This window comes from Mastigoproctus giganteus, chromosome 5 (assembly GCF_048544385.1).
Source record: "Mastigoproctus giganteus isolate SK-2022 chromosome 5, ASM4854438v1, whole genome shotgun sequence".
Taxonomy (NCBI): Eukaryota; Metazoa; Arthropoda; class Arachnida; order Uropygi; family Thelyphonidae; genus Mastigoproctus; species Mastigoproctus giganteus.
This window is the reverse complement of record NC_143579.1, coordinates 67,091,892-67,108,752: the sequence shown is the minus strand read 5'-3', so window position 1 is coordinate 67,108,752 and position 16,861 is coordinate 67,091,892. Positions and strand designations below refer to the sequence as shown.

The 16,861-nt window shown below is 38.3% G+C and overlaps 1 protein-coding gene across 1 annotated transcript in view; it reads right to left on the bottom strand.

Annotated features, from left to right (window-relative positions):
* The window catches only part of LOC150085463 (kynureninase-like), a 243,115-nt gene that overhangs the window by 206,919 nt on the left and 19,335 nt on the right, over window positions 1-16,861 (bottom strand). Inside the window, exon 2 of the mRNA XM_090374572.1 lies at window positions 5,020-5,190. Coding sequence (XP_090230698.1) covers window positions 5,020-5,185 — 166 coding nt within the window. The 5' untranslated portion in view covers window positions 5,186-5,190. The remainder of the gene's footprint in view (window positions 1-5,019; window positions 5,191-16,861) is intronic.

Genomic DNA, 16,861 nt, shown 5'->3' with positions numbered 1-16,861 from the left:
TTAAATATCAGTATGGTTTTAAGAGAAACAGTTCAACAGAGGATGCCCTACGCAATTTGATTAATTTTAGTGTAAATTCTGGTGAGAAATATGTGTTAGCATTATTTATAATTTCGAAAGAGCATTTGATACTGTATGGTATAAAAGTGTTCTTTTTTCATTAAGAGAATTAAATTGTCCCGATTTGTTATACCAAATTATTAAAAGTTATTTAATGGATAGGCAGATTATTATAAGATCTCAACATCTAACATTTAATAGAGTTATTGATCGCGGTTGTCCACAGGGATCTGTGTTAAGTCCTATTTTATGGAATCTGGTCTTAAACCAGTGGTTAAGTAGAACAATCCCTAATTGTTATAAGGTGGCTTATGCTGATGATTTGGTTTTGTGCATGACAGGAAGATCTAGAGCAGTATTAGAAAGTAGAATGGAGATTATTGTTCAGGATTTGACTGACTGGGCTACATTAAATAAACTACAAATTTCATCTACTAAAACTGTCATGATGTTATTAAAAGGAAAATTATACTACAACAGACCACCTCAATTATTAGTAAACAGTAAACAAATTCCTCTTGTTTCCCAGGTAAAATATTTAGGGGTTATCTTGGATGATAAGTTATTATTTTCACAACATTTGATTTATTTAAGTAGGAAAATAAAAAATTACACTGCTTCTATAGTTAGGGTTACAGAAAAGATTGGGGATTAGGTAAACGCATTTTGTATCTATATTATAAAGCTATTTTTATTCCGATTGTGTTGTATGCTGCATCAATTTGGTATGTCCGTACTGTCAATGTAAAATTTAAACAAAAACTATTATCAATACAAAGAATAATGTTGTTAACTATTTTGCGTGTCTGTAAGACCGTTTCTACTAATGCTCTACAGGTGATTGCGGGGGTATTGCCTTTGGATTTAGCAGTCGTGTATAGAGCTTTTTGTTATTTTATACATAAAGGAATACAAATTACATTTATGGGGATTACTAATGAAGTTTCTTCTGCAATCAGCAAACAGAAGAAAGAAATTTTGGTGAAATTAATTAAATTATGGCAGGACCGTTGGGATTCCAGTAGTACTGGTAGAGTAACTTATTTATTTATACCTAGTGTTGAATTTAATTTTAATAACAAATTGCATTGCTGGTTTTATCCAAGTATGGAATGCTCATATTTGATTACAGGGCATGGTTCCTTAAAAAGTAAGTTGCATCAGTTTGGTTTAGTGGAAGATCCTTACTGTGTTTGTGGAAGGTTGGAAACATGGGATCATATCTTATATGAATGCAATTTGTATGATGAATTTAGATTAGACTTATTCAGTTTGGTAGCTAATTTTATTAGGGGTTCTGAATTAATTTGGCTGTCTAATGAAAGGAATTTTGTAGAATTTCAACGGTTTTGCAGGTTGACATTTAATAAAAGGAGGAGTATACCTGTGGTTACTAATACTGACTAAAGACCTGTATTGTATTTTTTTTTTTTTTCTCTCTCCTCTGGATGGATAAGCATTCTGTCTTGGAGGCGGGGAGAAAACTTTTTTTTTTTTTTTTTTTTTTTTTGCAGGCTTTGTGGAATGACCATAAGGCGGGATTGTTGCACTCACTAGTAAGAAGTATTCTCCTAGTTGGTGCATGTTTTTTTTTTTTTTTTTTTGCTAGCTCTTGGGTGTGGGCACCCCAGGAGGGGGACTGCTGGCACCCACCAGTCTTGCACCCTTACTGGTGGGTGCGGGATTTAGGTGCATTATGCACCGCCAGAGTTAGTAGACCCAGGCTTAACTCCTCATGCCAGGGATGGGCACTAGGTGGTAATTGCCCAATGGACTATCACCTGGTGGCAGAGTAGCCTGTTTCACTTATAACACACTTACACTAACCGGCCATTATGAGAACATGGTATTATATGATAAATTGGTGGAGATAGATGTATGTCTGGGTGCCACCCTTTGACAGTTAAATACATACATACATACATGTCAAGAGTTCCCCAGGAGTGAACGCATGCCTGTCAGCCTCAAATGAAAACTGGAGTGCCCAAGAAACTGAAGTAAGCCTGTCTGCCTCAAAGGAAAACCAGAGTGCCAAGAAATTGAAGTAAGCCTGTCTGCCTCGAAGGAAAACCAGAGTGCCCAAGAAATTGAAGTAAGCCTGTCAGCCACGTAGGAAACCTGAACACAAGGACATTGGAAGTAGCGGCGATGTCAGAATGTAAGCCTGTTCCTTGTTTTTCTATTGAATCCTGAACTCAAGGACTCATAACCTAGCTCTGTAAGCAATTGAGTGATAGTCCTTGTAAAAGAAAGGAACATTCCTGTTGTTAATGATTATGAATAAATGTAAGGGTGGTTCAGGAGTAGTAAAAGGAAAGTAATAATATAAAGGAATTAGCAAAGAAATTATATTTATAAGGGTAGTACTCTAAGGATAGGTTAACCTATATCATTAAATTAGGCCAAGTGCCAAACAAGGTAACATATCAGATGAGGTGCAAAGAGAAATAAATTTTATTAATAGAAAAACCTCATGAGTAAAGAGGGATGACTAAGGTGATAACTAGGGTGTCTAAGATATTAATTAAGGCAGAATGGGTGACCTGTAAGGAATGTTATTGAGATAAGAGGGTACCAGATGTAATACGTTTATGTGTAAGAGGCTAGAACAAATATTCTAAAGGAGTGATAACAGCTGAAGTAAATATTATTGATGTAAGAGAAGGACAGAAAAACAAATTGGTAAGGTAAGAAAATGATTGAGTAATCATTGTGGAGTCAATTTTGTGTAAAATACAGCTGATACAAACTGATGTTAATAATTCGTATATCGAGAATAATTGAGGAGATAGAGAGACAATGTAGTGTACTGTAGCATGGTTTTCATATGTATATAGGAATTGCGATGTTTTTGTATGTAATTATTTGTTTCTTTTATGTAAATGTTGTTGTATGCTCATTAAAGGTTTGTTAATTTTTGTAAACAAAAATGTGTGGCTTTAATGTTCTGCTAACAACTGCTTTACACACCCTAGAAATTGGAATTTTCTGAAAATTGTAGTCAGATTTGCGTATGTGGGGGTGATAAAGACGTCAATAGGGTGTTCAGCGAATTTTTAGTTAAGTTAATAAGAGTATTGGAAAATAATAAAATAAAGAAAAAAATAATAAATAAATAAAATCCGTCCGCTCCCCACCGCCTCCGTAGCCAGGTGGGAAGGAGCAACAGTGCGTAGCACACACTTCTTGATTAGACCGGGGTTCGAGCCCGTCACCACCAAATACGGAGGATGCGGAAAAGTCAGGGAATGACCACCGCATATCCCGGAGCAATATGGCCTTAGTTGCTAATGCTCCTAAAAACCAAATAACAAACAAACAAACTCTCCCCACACTCTACTGTATTATTTTCTTCTTTCTATGAAAAATTAGTGAAATCGTTCAGTTTTCAACAGTTTACAGCAAGAAATTCAGTTATATGGTTGTTGTTATTTGGTTTTTAGGAGCATTAGCAACTAAGGCCATATTGCTCTGGGGATATGCGGTGGTCATTTCCTGACCTTTCCGCATCCTCCGTATTTGGTGATCACGGGTCAGTTATATGGATGGAACACCATAAGAGGTATTTTTTGTTGTTGTTCTTTTTTAAGTCAAGTATACATTTACCTGTTTTCTAATATTTAAAGTTGCAAAGATAAAACTAATTGAAATATTTCAAAGCAAATTTTGGAATCTAAATTGAAGAATTCTACTAAGAAAATGCAGATGGTTCACATGTATATAAAGTTCGTTTCAATGATTAAACTTATAAAATTACACATTAACAATGAAAAGGAACATCCTGACTTCACAATTGTCAAATAAAATAATTGTTTAAAGCCTAAAATTATCATAGTAATATTCAAGTGCCACTGTTATGTTTAGATATACCATTAAATGTTTTATCCAAAATGAAGCAATGTACAACGTGCTTTGCAATGTACAATCAGGTCCGTTTCAGATGAAAATAGACTTTTTATTTATTTTTTTTTTAATTTAACGACTATTTTTTATTGACCTAACTAATTTTGATGAAAAGCGTAAACGGGTAATTTAACCCCGGTTGGATTTGTAAATAGGGGTATCCATTAGTTAATTAATTTGCATAAATAGGAGAGGTTCATTAGCATAAATGTGTTCTCGATTTTTGATAATTGATAATTAAAGGAGGACCAACAAGTATCTCTCCTAAATAAATTAACGACTTTATAAGTAAATTCATAAATTAATTTTATATCCCCAGGGGCTCACAACTGGTGAGTAAGGGCTTGGCACACCTAGGGTCCTGAGCTGGATATCATCATTCTTCTCTTTCTTGGTGACTCCTTTCTACTTCTGACTCTCTCTCTCTCTCTCTCTCTCTCTTTCTCTCTCAGGGTAACTCGGAAATTTTTTTTGGCTGTTGCAGCATAAGCCTCGGCTTCCTTGCATCTTATGACTAATAATAATAATATTCTTGAAATATTAACAACAGTGGCTCATGAACGCCCCCTGTTATTTAAGATTACAAGATTTCAAGCTTTTTTTTAACAAACAGACTGTTGTTCTGGGTACAGTCTAAATCAGTAGCATCTAGGGGAAAAAATATTGATTTCAATATTTTTTTCCTTAGATCCATGACATTTTCTATTGTGGTCATCTTCCTTTCGCCACAATGGATTCTGGGAAGTGCAGACAAGTCACAGTTACAATGGAATTCAATCACCAAACCAAGTAAGTTGAAAGCCTGTAAGTTCCGATACGCGAGATACTGGCTTTTATCATACTGTTACTTAGCATGCAAAATCACAAAACTTATATTGTTGTGGCTGAGCCAACAAGCATGCGTGGAGGACTCTGGCTCGAGAATGTGCAGCTGCTCCTGCAAATTAACTACTAATTCTTCTAGGTTTGTGAACACAATAATTCAGAACCTTGAATAATAATTTATTGTGCATGTGTTGTTTCATATCTATTCTTTTATTAAATTCTGATACTTACCACCAGGAAGATCTTTCTTTTTTGGATAATGAAACTTTTCCCTGTAATGCTTAAGTTGATCTTCGGCATCTAGTTTTTCAGCAAATTCTAAACTCTCAATATCCACATTCCACAATTTTGCTTTAGCTAACAGAACCGAAGCAGGGTTTTCAAATTTATTTTCCATTTCACCTGAATAAACCGAAAATATATTATTGTTTCTATAAAATATATGTATACATAAATAACAGTAAAACAATCACTTACATAAGCCACAGTACACAATAATGTTACTTAGACAAATTACAGTTAATTTCTTAATAAATTAAGAGCCACTTCATACAAAAATAAAATGTCCAACACAGAGACGGACTGGGTGAAAAATTTTTACCTGGGAAAACAATAGAATGTATCGGAGGTCAGAGTGTAATATTGAATATCGCACCGGCCTCCGGCCAACCGGGGTTTCTCTGGTAAGTCTTATGGCCAGTCTGCCTCTGGTCCAACATAATCTGCAACAGAAGTTCCAGCACAGAAAAATTATTTTATTTTATCTTTTACCTTTTGAAAGTAGTTTGGGCACAGGGTGAGTCGTACTGAATATGGGGAGGCGCCTCCGTAGCCAGGTGGGAAGGAGCAGCAGTGCGTAGCACACGCTTCTTGATTAGACCGGGGTTCGAGCCCGTCACCACCAAATACAGAGGATGTGGAAAGGTCAAAGAATGATCACCACATATCCCGGAGCAATATGGCCTTAGTTGCTAATGCTCCAAAAAACAAACAAACAAACTGAATATGGGTTTGAAAAAGTCATAACTTGTTCATTTTTAATCTTTTTTATTTTCTTTTTTTACAGGTTATAGAGCATCCCTTGGATATTAAAATAACTAGGCATGATGTCCAGCAATGAGTAAAATTCGTTGGGTTTTTCTTTTCCAGTGAAAGATCAATTATTGAAACCCAGAGAAAATACCGGCAACATTTTAAAGTCCTCTTAGCGATAACATGATTCGGAACCTAATCGCCCGGTTTGAAAGAACTGGATCAGTCAGCGATCTTCCAGGAAGAGGTCCTAAGCGCATTGTGCGCACAGATGCAGTGGTGGAAGCTGTACGGCAGAGTGTCCTTGAGGATCCATCTGCCTCTACCCATCGTCGCTCTGCTCAACTAGGCATCGCCAGAACATCGCTTCAGAAGATTCTGAAAGGGTGGTCAGTCTTTCAGTGACCACATTTTAATCTCCAAGGGATGCTCTATAACCTGAAAAAAATAAAATAAAAAAGATTAAAAATGAACAAGTTATGACTTTTTCAAACCCTTCAGTCTTTCGGTAGCCACCCTATATCTGCAATGGCAGACTTTGCTGTTGTTTTTATAATTGTTTTATGGCACCAGAGCAACACAAAGGCTATAGTGAGCCAAATTTTGGTTGGCCGAGAGGTTATCAACTGTAAGTTACTTATCATGCTTATATTTTATTTTATTACTGTATTTGTTTTAAGTAATTAAGGATTTCTTGCATTTGTTTTATGTAATTAAGGATTTCTGCTACTTCTGATTTCTCTTCTAATATTTCTTAAAAATTGGTATCAAAAACTGAAGCTTTAATCACGAATGGGATCGCCTGTCGTGTCATATTAAATAGGGGAAAAAAACTACAATGTGCCGGATCTGGGTACAGCAATTGAGGCGAGTGAGATGTCATAAAGAAGTAGGAATCTATCAGGTGGTCTAATTTATTAGTATTACTTCTCTATGATATATAGAGAGGTAAACTGGTTCAGAGCGTTGGAAAAATAGCTGCCTCTCACAGCTGCTATTTTTCCAGAGCTTTAGCCCTTGCTTTTTTTGAAAAACTTTACCTGGGTTTGCCAATTTTGTTACCAGTCATCAATGCATTGGCTCTTAAAATCTATATGTGTACCTTGCGTACTCACAGATAATCGATGTCCTCCAAACCGAGTGGAAAAGGCCTGAGTTCGAATCCCAGCAAATAAATTTTCTGTTTATACTTCGGGCTGGTCACATAGTATTTCAGGAGTTTACAAGAGAGAATGTAATACAAGAACATCAGCATATTTAGCAGTCACCTGAACCAGAACTATGGTCAACTCAAACGCTCATACTACTCTACCAATTGCTTTTCACCACTGGACTAGCTATGGTAGCCAATCAATGATAGGAGAAATTCTGATCTGCTTTTTTTTTTCCATCATAATGTAGCTGAGTTAGTCGCTCTCGGGCGAGGGTTGCATGTGTTTTTCTCCAGGAAACTCGGGTTTTCGCCCAATAAACCAATTGAAGAATACACTCTATTATAGACACAACATACATACGACTCATAGCTATAGCTGTTTTGATGCTTAACGCACATCTAAAAGCAGTATGTGGACCACGAAAAGATCAACAGGGCTTGTTGCTATTCTTGCAAAAATAACTGCGAGTTCATTTCCTGAAATTCCACGGGTAAAATTAGAGAGATTATTTATTCTTGCCAATATAGCTCAATTTTAATCTAGTATACGATTAACGCTGTTGAATTTTCATTGAATGGTAAGAGAGGTACTAAGGGAGTCACTTCTTACTATTCAATAAGTTTAAAGCAATCATTAGATGTGCATATTTCAGTCATCTAACTGCTCGAAGCTTTCTAGAATACATACCAACAACTGCTACACCAGACAAATTAAGCTATCACTGCCCTTTACCCAAACCGCATGCGCAGATATATGCTGAATGTTTTGGTGCCTAAGGTGACTACCTAGTTGGTTTACATGGATCTGCGCCTGGAAACTGTTGCAGTTGTAAAGTGCAGCAGTTACTTAAAGATTATGGTATGCAGGATGCCAGCAGCTGCTCCTGCATAATGAGCTGTGTTAGCGACATCCGTGTTAAATTACAGTATAAAGTAGGATAACGATTAGTGCTATTATGGCTAAATGATGCAAGGAAGCAGGCTTTTTCTGTATCTTCAAAAAAAAAAAAAAAATAAATAAATAATAATAAATAATCATTCATACTTTCCTTATCAAAAATGTGCCTATTCAATTCGTTTTGAACTTTATCAAAATATCCACTTCAAAAACCGTTGCATTACTCATTCTAATGATCAAAACAGGCCGCCGAAAGTAAAATTCTGCACTAATACTCCTTGGTTCTTCTCTAATTTGTTAGTGAAAATATACCTCCTGAGTTAAATTTATTGATTCCCTTCAGGTCATTATGTACCTCTATTAGCATTAGCATTAGTTGGGACATACGATGCAAGAAAGAAAGCTTATAGAACATCAGACAAGAAAAAAATAATAAATAAATAAAATAAAATAAAAAAATTTAAAAAAAACTATTCCCTTTCACCCATCCGGTCACTCCAAATGTTGTTCTAGTTCAGCCTTAAATTTATTTAAGCTATCTGCTTCCACAATAACAGATGGAAGTCTGTTCCAGCAATCATCTACCCACTGGCTAAAGGAAAACTTCTGCACATCTATTCTACAAATGTCTTTCCTCAATTTGAATCTATGCCCCCTCAGGTTGTTAATCTGAGCAAGCGGAAGTATCCCGTCAGCATTGAGCCTGTTCAAACCATTCAAGGCTTTATATACCTCAATCAGATCACCTCGCAGATGCCTAGTTTCCAGATACTGCAACTTATAGAATTTAAGCCTCTCCTTGTAAGAGAAACCCTTTGTTCTTCTCACCAATCTTGTTCCCCTTCTCTGTACTCGTTCTAACAACTCTAAATCCTTCCAAAAATGAAGCCTCCAGGCCTGTATGCAGTACTCATGGTGTGGCCTGACCATTGCCTTATGCAAAGGGATAACCACCTCCCTGTCTCTGCTCGCAAAATTCCTATTATATATAATTGACAAAACTCCATGACCTGCTCTGGCAGCCCGTCTGCCAGAGCAGGTCATGGAATTTTGTCACGGAGTTTAACTTCATATCCGACTGCACAATTACCCGCAAGTCTTTTTCATGTTCCACCTTCCTGAGTGCAGTACCACACAGTTGGTACTTTATCTTGGGTTACTGCTACCCGTGTGCAGTACTTTGCTTTGTCAATATTAAACTTCAGTTCCCACTTCTAGGGCCCATCTACCTAACTTTTCGAGATCCTGTTGCAGTAGCATACTGTCTTTACTATCATTAACAACCCTGCCAACCTTTGTACCATCTGAAAACTTGGACATTAAGCCTGATATACCTTCATCGATATCATTAATAAATGCGCAAAACAACAATGGGCCCAGCACCGAACCCTGGGGGACTTCACTAATAACAATAGTCTACATAGAGTCCTATCAGGTTCCCTTCCTTAGATGCCTAGTTACCCAGCTTTGTAGTACACACTTTCTAAGCTGTTCTTCATATGGGCATCGACTAGCACCTCTTACCAATTTGATTACTCTTTTTCCAGAGGTTCTATGTCTGGTGTCAAGTGTGGTATCTTTTCTAGAAATTTTATTTACACTTAAAGATATACTGTCTTTCATCCTACCTATAAATCATCAAAAAATTTTGAAAAATTTCACCCTGTACGCCTCAGCAACATTAAGGATAATAAGAAAGAGAAGTGGCAAAAATACAGTTCCCTGATGATCTCCACTTGTTATACTTATCCAGCCTTTGGTATGTTCATTTATGACCCCCCCCCTATCTTCTATCTTTCAGCCCTTTATCCAAGGAAGGATCTTATCCTTAATCACAATTTGCTCCAGTTTTTTAATAACCGTTCTTGGGCAACCACATCAAAAGCTTTACTAAAGTCAAGATAAATGAAGTCAAAGGTATTTCTTGATCAGAGTGCTTTATGACTTTGCCATAATAATTAACTAGATTGGTCAGGTAGGACTTCTCTTTCAGGAACACGCACTGTGATCCAAAAGAAAAAAAAAAAAAAAAAGATATCGTCTCTATCGAGATAATCCTCTATAATGTCCTGAAACAATGAAGTCAAACTCCCTAGTCTATAGTTGTAGATTGGCAAAATGAAACAAGCAAGCAATTTTATGCAGAATAAACTAAAAAACTGCACACATCATCCCTTATAACAATTAGTCTAATGTAATCCATCGATTATATTAAAACTATCCACTTTCACAACACCATCCAATTTATTCAAACTATCCACTTTTATCTATTATTTCTTTTTAATTTTTTCGAAAACACCAAACATGAGAGGTATTAGAACCTATAATGCTTAGTACCGTGCTTGGGTTGGAGGTTGAGAAGACGAAAGAAGATATTTATTGACATTACACTTCAACTTCTGTAGACTGTAATTTTCAGGAAATACGTATGAAGGAAGGTTGTTCCAGAAAACGGCAGTTCAATGAATAAACGAGGAAGATTAAAAGTTCTTCTGTGAGTTTGAAGTTGGACAGTAAATGGATGGTGGCTGATGGCGGCACGTGTTCGGACTGTTTTAAAAGAGAGAGCGGGATTTAGAGAAGCTCATTCAGAAGAACAGTGCCCATGGAAGCATTTGTAGAATAGGCATGCAGCAGAAACAGTACACCTATGAGACAGAGAGTGGAGAGACTCTGTTAGAGGGAAGTCATTAATTAACCTAACTGCCCTCTTCTGATTGGCATCTAGAAGACTGAGAGGTTTTGGGGGCACCGCCCCAGATGTCGGAACAGTATTCCATGGTAGGGCGGATTTGCGATTTGTACAGAGTGAACAGCTGTTTGGAAGAAAAGTAACGCCGAAAGCGAAAGAGAAAACCAAGTTATTTAGATGCAGGTGAAGCAATATTTGTAATGTGCTTGTGCCAAAAGAGATTAGAAGTCAGGGTAATCCTCACAAAAGAGATATATCATTCTGTTTAGAAATCGGAGTGGCACCAAAGATAAGAATAGGGGCAGACGAATCCTTTTTATGAGGTATAAGACAAGACTGAGTTTCAGAAGGATTGAAATCAACTAAGTTGTCTTTGCCCCAATGCAGAATTACCTGGAGATCGGCATTTAAGGAATTGGTAGCGGATATTCCAAAAAAGGAAGCTGATTGAGCAGGACAAGGTTTTTCAAAATGGAAAGTGGAATGCAATGTGCTGTCATCGGCAAAACTATGGATAGGACTTCCAGTCAATGAAAGTAGGTCATTAATATACAAAAGGAAAAGAGTGGGGGAAATAACTGAACTTTGGGGGACACCGGCATTAGTGGAGAAGTTAGAAGACAGAGAGCCATCTATCATCACTCTCAATGAACGATCAGAGAGAAAACTGGATAACCAATTACAAAAAACAGTTGCAAACCATAAGATGGAAGCTTGTTTAGAATACCTTTATGCCAAATACGATCGAAAGCCTTTCACATGTCAAGAGTAACTGCTCGTGTTTCACTGAACTTTTCCATTGAATTTGTCCATAAATGGGTAACATAAACCAGAATATCACTAATGGATCGACACTGACAGAATCCATACTGGCAATCGTTGATAACACGAAAGGTTTCTAGGTAGTTTAAGAGTTGGCGGTTAATTGAGTTCTCCATTACTTTGGAAAGAGTAAACGTAATTGCAATGGGACGATAATTGGACGGGAGTGACGTCACCCTTTTTAGGAACTGGCTGGTTATGGGCAAATTTCCAAGCAGAAGGAAACCTTTGGAATAAGAAATTGAAAAAAAATGCGGCAAAGAACAAGAGTAAGTTCAAGAGCACAGGTTTTGAGAACTAGTGGAGAAATACCGTCAGGACCTGGAGCTTTCTTAGCATCGAGACTCGTCAAAATCCTTCTGACATCCTTTTGACGGAAGACTACAGGAGGCATTGAATGGAGCGTGTTGGGAATGGTAGAAAGTGTTTTACCAAGATCATTAATACATGAGTTGGAAGAAAAATGGGATGCTAACAGGTCAGCTTTATCCTTGGCTGAAGTGACAACAGAACCATCTGGTTTTGACAGAGGTGGGAGCAGAGATGGGCAAAAAGTTGCGGCCAATAGCTTTGGCAAAAGTCCAAAATGCTCGGCTAACATTAAGGCAAGAAGCAAGTTTTCTACTTTTAACCTGTTCCAAATCTAATTTGGACTGATTAATGACTGCTTTACAATTGTTGCGAGCTTTAGTGAAGGCAGAAAATGAAACTGCAGAATTGGAAACAAGCCAATTACGATATGCAACATTCTTCTCTTGAACAGCCTTAACACATTTATGGGAAAATCAAGGTTTAGATAAAGGACGAGATTTTAATGTGGAATAAAGGATTCCATTCCTACAAGAATAATTTCACTGACACGATCAGAGCAAGCGTTGACATCAGAAGTTTTGAAACAGTAGTCCAACCAAGGAAAAAAAGAAAAGAAATCTCGCAGCTCATCCCATTTTGCATTCTTGTAATGCCAGACAATATGAGGTTGGGAATAACCATGAGATAAAGGCTGCATTGGAGAAGAGACAATCACCAAGTTGTGATCTGAGGTACCTAAAGGACCACTCACTTCGACCGTGTACTTAGAAGGGTTATTTGTGAGAAAAATATCAAGTGTGTCGGCTGTATGGTTAGGATTGTGCGGTATTCTTGTAGGTAAATGTACAATCTGTGCAAGATCATTAGAAATTGCAAAAGCCTCAGCATCTCGACCAGCTGGGTCAGGTGTGCCTAGAAAACGGAAGCCAGCTGGAGTTGTGAACGTTAAAATCACCAAAGAAAATTACCTCACTGTTAGGGAAGTTGGACTGGAGAAAGTCATGTTGCAAAGAGAGGAAGTCAAAGCGCTCCAAATGATTAGTGGAGTTGGTAGAACGGTAGAGACAGCAGATGAATTTGACAGAATGAGATAGAGAGATTTTAAGCAAGAGAAGATCAAAGAGAGGAGATTTCAAATTACCAATTCTCTGACAGGGAATATCGCAACAGACATTTACACAAGTACCACCTTTGCTGAGAAATAAATCATACAGCGAATAATTTGGGCAACTGAGATTAGCAATATTTGAATCAACCGATAACTGATATTCTGTCAGAAAAAGTACATGGGGTTTGGCAGACTGCAAGTGGAAATAGACATCGTTGACTTTAGAATTGAGACCACGTATATTTGTGAAATGAACTAGGAAGTGTTTGGGAGGTTTAGATCTTTTGGCAGATAAGCTTACTCTATTAGTTTTACAATTCATGGTGTATTCAATAGTATGAAAAAGTGGGGCGGGAGGATATGCTGTATGAAGTAATGAAATTTTTGGATATGGCGTAAACATGGTAAGAATATACCCAGACTCTTGACATAACGTGGCCTCGACAATGCCTCCCGCATACACAATATTCGGACTCCCTCCAGTCACCATCTGGCAGAATGGAGGTAGCAGGATTATACACTAGCTGATCCGGAAGCCTCCTAAAGAGTTACCAATAGGTTCGGTCCGGTGTACTAGCTAGCGGCCGGCCTGCGAACACCGTTTTAGAGCTGTACCCTCGAAATGTAAGGAAGATTGGATCTCGCTATGATGTTCATCATAACCTCAAAAGTCATCAGTCATACTGCATGATGGAAGAGATGGGGAAGAGTTGATCGGAACTTAGCTCTGGAGACTAAACATGGGTTCCACCACTTCAAACCAATAAGCAAAGTAATGGTATTGCACCTGTTGGTGAGAGTCATCTACTACCTATTATTGCCTGGTAACACAGAGGGGCGGTGTTCCACCATTAGCATTAGCATTAGTAGAAGAATTTGATGCAAGAAAGCAAGCTTATGCAGCATCAGCCAAAAAAAAAAAAAAAAAAAAACCCCACTTCCACTTCACCGCTCTGTTCGTTCCAAATACCTGTCCAGCTGAGCCTTAAACTTATTTAGGCTATCAACCTCCACCACAAGGGATGGAAGTCTGTTCCACCAACCAACCACCCGCTGGCTAAAGGCAAATTTCCTCACGTCTATCCTACATCTGTCTTTCCTCAATTTGAATTTATGCCCTCTCAGGTGATTTTTCTGAGCTAGAGGAAGAATCCCATCAGCATTGAGCATGCTTAAACCATTCAAGGCTTTATACACCTCTATCAGATCACCTCGCTGGTGCCTAGTCTCCAGACACTGTAATTTGCAAAACTTAAGCCTTTCTTCGTAAGAGCACCCCTTTGTTCCATTCACTAATCTTGTTGCCCTTCTCTGTACTCGTTCCAGCAGCTCTACATTCTTTTGAAATGAGGCCTCCAGACCTGTATACAGTACTGTAGGTGTGGCCTGATCATTGCCTTATACAATGGAATAATCACCTCCTTATCCCTGCTGGAAAAATTCCTGTATATCATTGACAATACTCCATGAGCTACTCTTGCAGCCCGTCTGCACTGCTCAGAGAACTTCATATCTGCCTGCACAACCACCCCCAAGTCCCTTTCATTCTCTACCACTGTCAGTGTAGTACCACAGAGTTGATACGTTGCTCTGGGGTTGCTGTTTCCCATGTGTAGTACTTTACATTTGTCAATGTTAAACTTCATTTGCCACCTCTCAGCCCATCTGCTCAACCTTTCCAGATCCTGTTGCAGCAGCATAGTGTCAGTAGTGTCCTTGACAACCCTGCCAACCTTTGTATCATCTGCAAACTTGGACATTAAGCTTGATATACCATCATCAATATCATTTATAAATACAGAAAACAATAATGGACCCAACACTGAGCCCTGAGGGACTCCACTAATAACGTTAGTCCACGAGATGAGCAGTGTCCATTGATTACCACTCTCTGTCTTCTCCCCCTCAACCACCCCTTTATCCATAGCAGCAATTTGCCTCCAATGTCACACTGCTCCAATTTGCGTAGCAGTCTTCCATGTGCAACAGTATCAAAAGCCTTTCTAAGATCCAAGTATATAATATCAAAGTTATTCCCTGCATCCAGTTCTTTTGTGACTGCATCATAATATCCAATCAAGTTGGTCAGGCAAGACTTCCCCTTAACAAAACCATGCTGTGTCTGAGCTATAACTGAAGTCTTGTCTAAATGATCCTGCAGTGCTTCTTTAACCAGTGCCTCCATTAATTTTCCTGGAACAGAAGTTAAGCTCACAGGTCTATAATTACTTGTGTCAGCCTTTGATCCTCCTTTGTGAATTGGGGTCACATTTGCACATTTCCAGTCTATGGGTACCTCCCCTGAGTCCAAGGAAGCTCTCATAATTATGGCTAAGGGTTTGCTTACTTCCTTTGCTGCCTCCTTTAATATAACCGGATAGATCCCATCCATCCCGGGTGCCTTTCTTGTGTTTATCTTCAACAGTTTCTCCTCCACTTTACTCCCAGTTATTTCAAGATTCTGTAGCTTACTGATAGAGCTGAATACACCTCTGGCATTCCCCTTGCTGAATAACTCCTCATGTGTGAATGTCGATGGAAAATATTCATTTAGTTTGTTAGCTACCTGAGCAGGATCATCAACAGTTGACCCATCAATATCAAGTGGACTAATCTGATTCATCCCCTTCCTTCTAGAGTTAACATAAGTAAAGAACTCTTTGCTGTTTTTCTTTGCATCCCTTGCCAAAGATTTCTCGTAATCTGCCTTTGCCTGCCTAACCTCCTTTGTAACTTGGTTGCATATCAACTTGTATCTATCATAGGCTTCTGTGTCATGTGTTAATTTGTAAGTATCCCATGCATTTTTCTTCTCTGCCATATGCCTCATTAGTTCATCTGACATCCATTTTGGCCTAAACCTTGAACAATATTTCTTAGTTGGTATGTAAAGCCTAGTAGCTTCCAAGATAAGTTCTTTGAATGCTTCCCATTTTGAATTTGCTGTTGGTAACATCATCAGTTGGTCCCACTGTATAGAATTTAAATACTGTCTCAGTCCATCGTAGTCGCCTTTACGGAAGCAATAACCCTTCCCTTTACCCCTAATGGTAGTTACCTCTTTGAGTAAATCCCACTTCAGCACACTGTGATCACTGCCACCTAGTGGTTCGTTTATCTGCAGATTCTTAATGCATGAAGAATCACTGCTGATAATCAAATCAAGAGTATTACTCCCTCTAGTTGCCTCCCGAACATGCTGATGTAGAAAACAATCATCCAATAAATCCACAAAAGCCCTGCTAGTGTGTGAGTAACCAGCCCCCAAATTCCAGTCAATATCTGGGAAATTAAAATCTCCCATTATAAGACTCTCTGATTTACTGGCCCACTCTATTTCCCTGTACAGTTCCTTATTATACTTATCAGAGTCATTAGGCCTATAGCACACTCCTACTCTCAATTTTGATCTCCCAATGCTTATGTCACACCAAACTGACTCAACACTGCACTGTCCGGCGATGTCGACTGGCTTCACTTCCTTGGTTTTTATGTGTTTCTTAACTAATAGCATAACCCCTCCCCCCTTCCTATCCTGTCTATCCTTTCTGTAGACGTTGTACTCCCCAAATTGCAGTTCTGCATCCCTTATATCTGTGTGACACCACGTCTCTGATATACCAACAATATCTGCCTTTGATGTTTTGAGCAATACCTCAAATTCATCAAATTTATTTACTAAACTACTAGCATTGGTGTACACGCAAGTATACCTGCACCTTTTTCTATTCTTAGCTACCCTAACACAACCCATGTGTTTACTTGTACCGCAATGGCTCCCAGCAGTCTCTGAAATACCATGCATCTTGTTTTCCAGGCTTCTGCTCATTCTAATAGAAGCAGTGCAAGAATCTCTTTCACCTCTGCCAGTGGCTACTGTCAATCTATTGGTCTTTGTCTCCCCCCAAGCTAGCAGTTTTCCAACCCACCTAACACTGCCTCGATAGCATCAGCAAATATTCTTGCACCCTTTCTATTTAAGTGTATCCCATCCCTGTAGAAGCAATCTCTCCTGTTAACAAGTACAGTCCAGGCTGAAAAAAATTCTACCCCTTG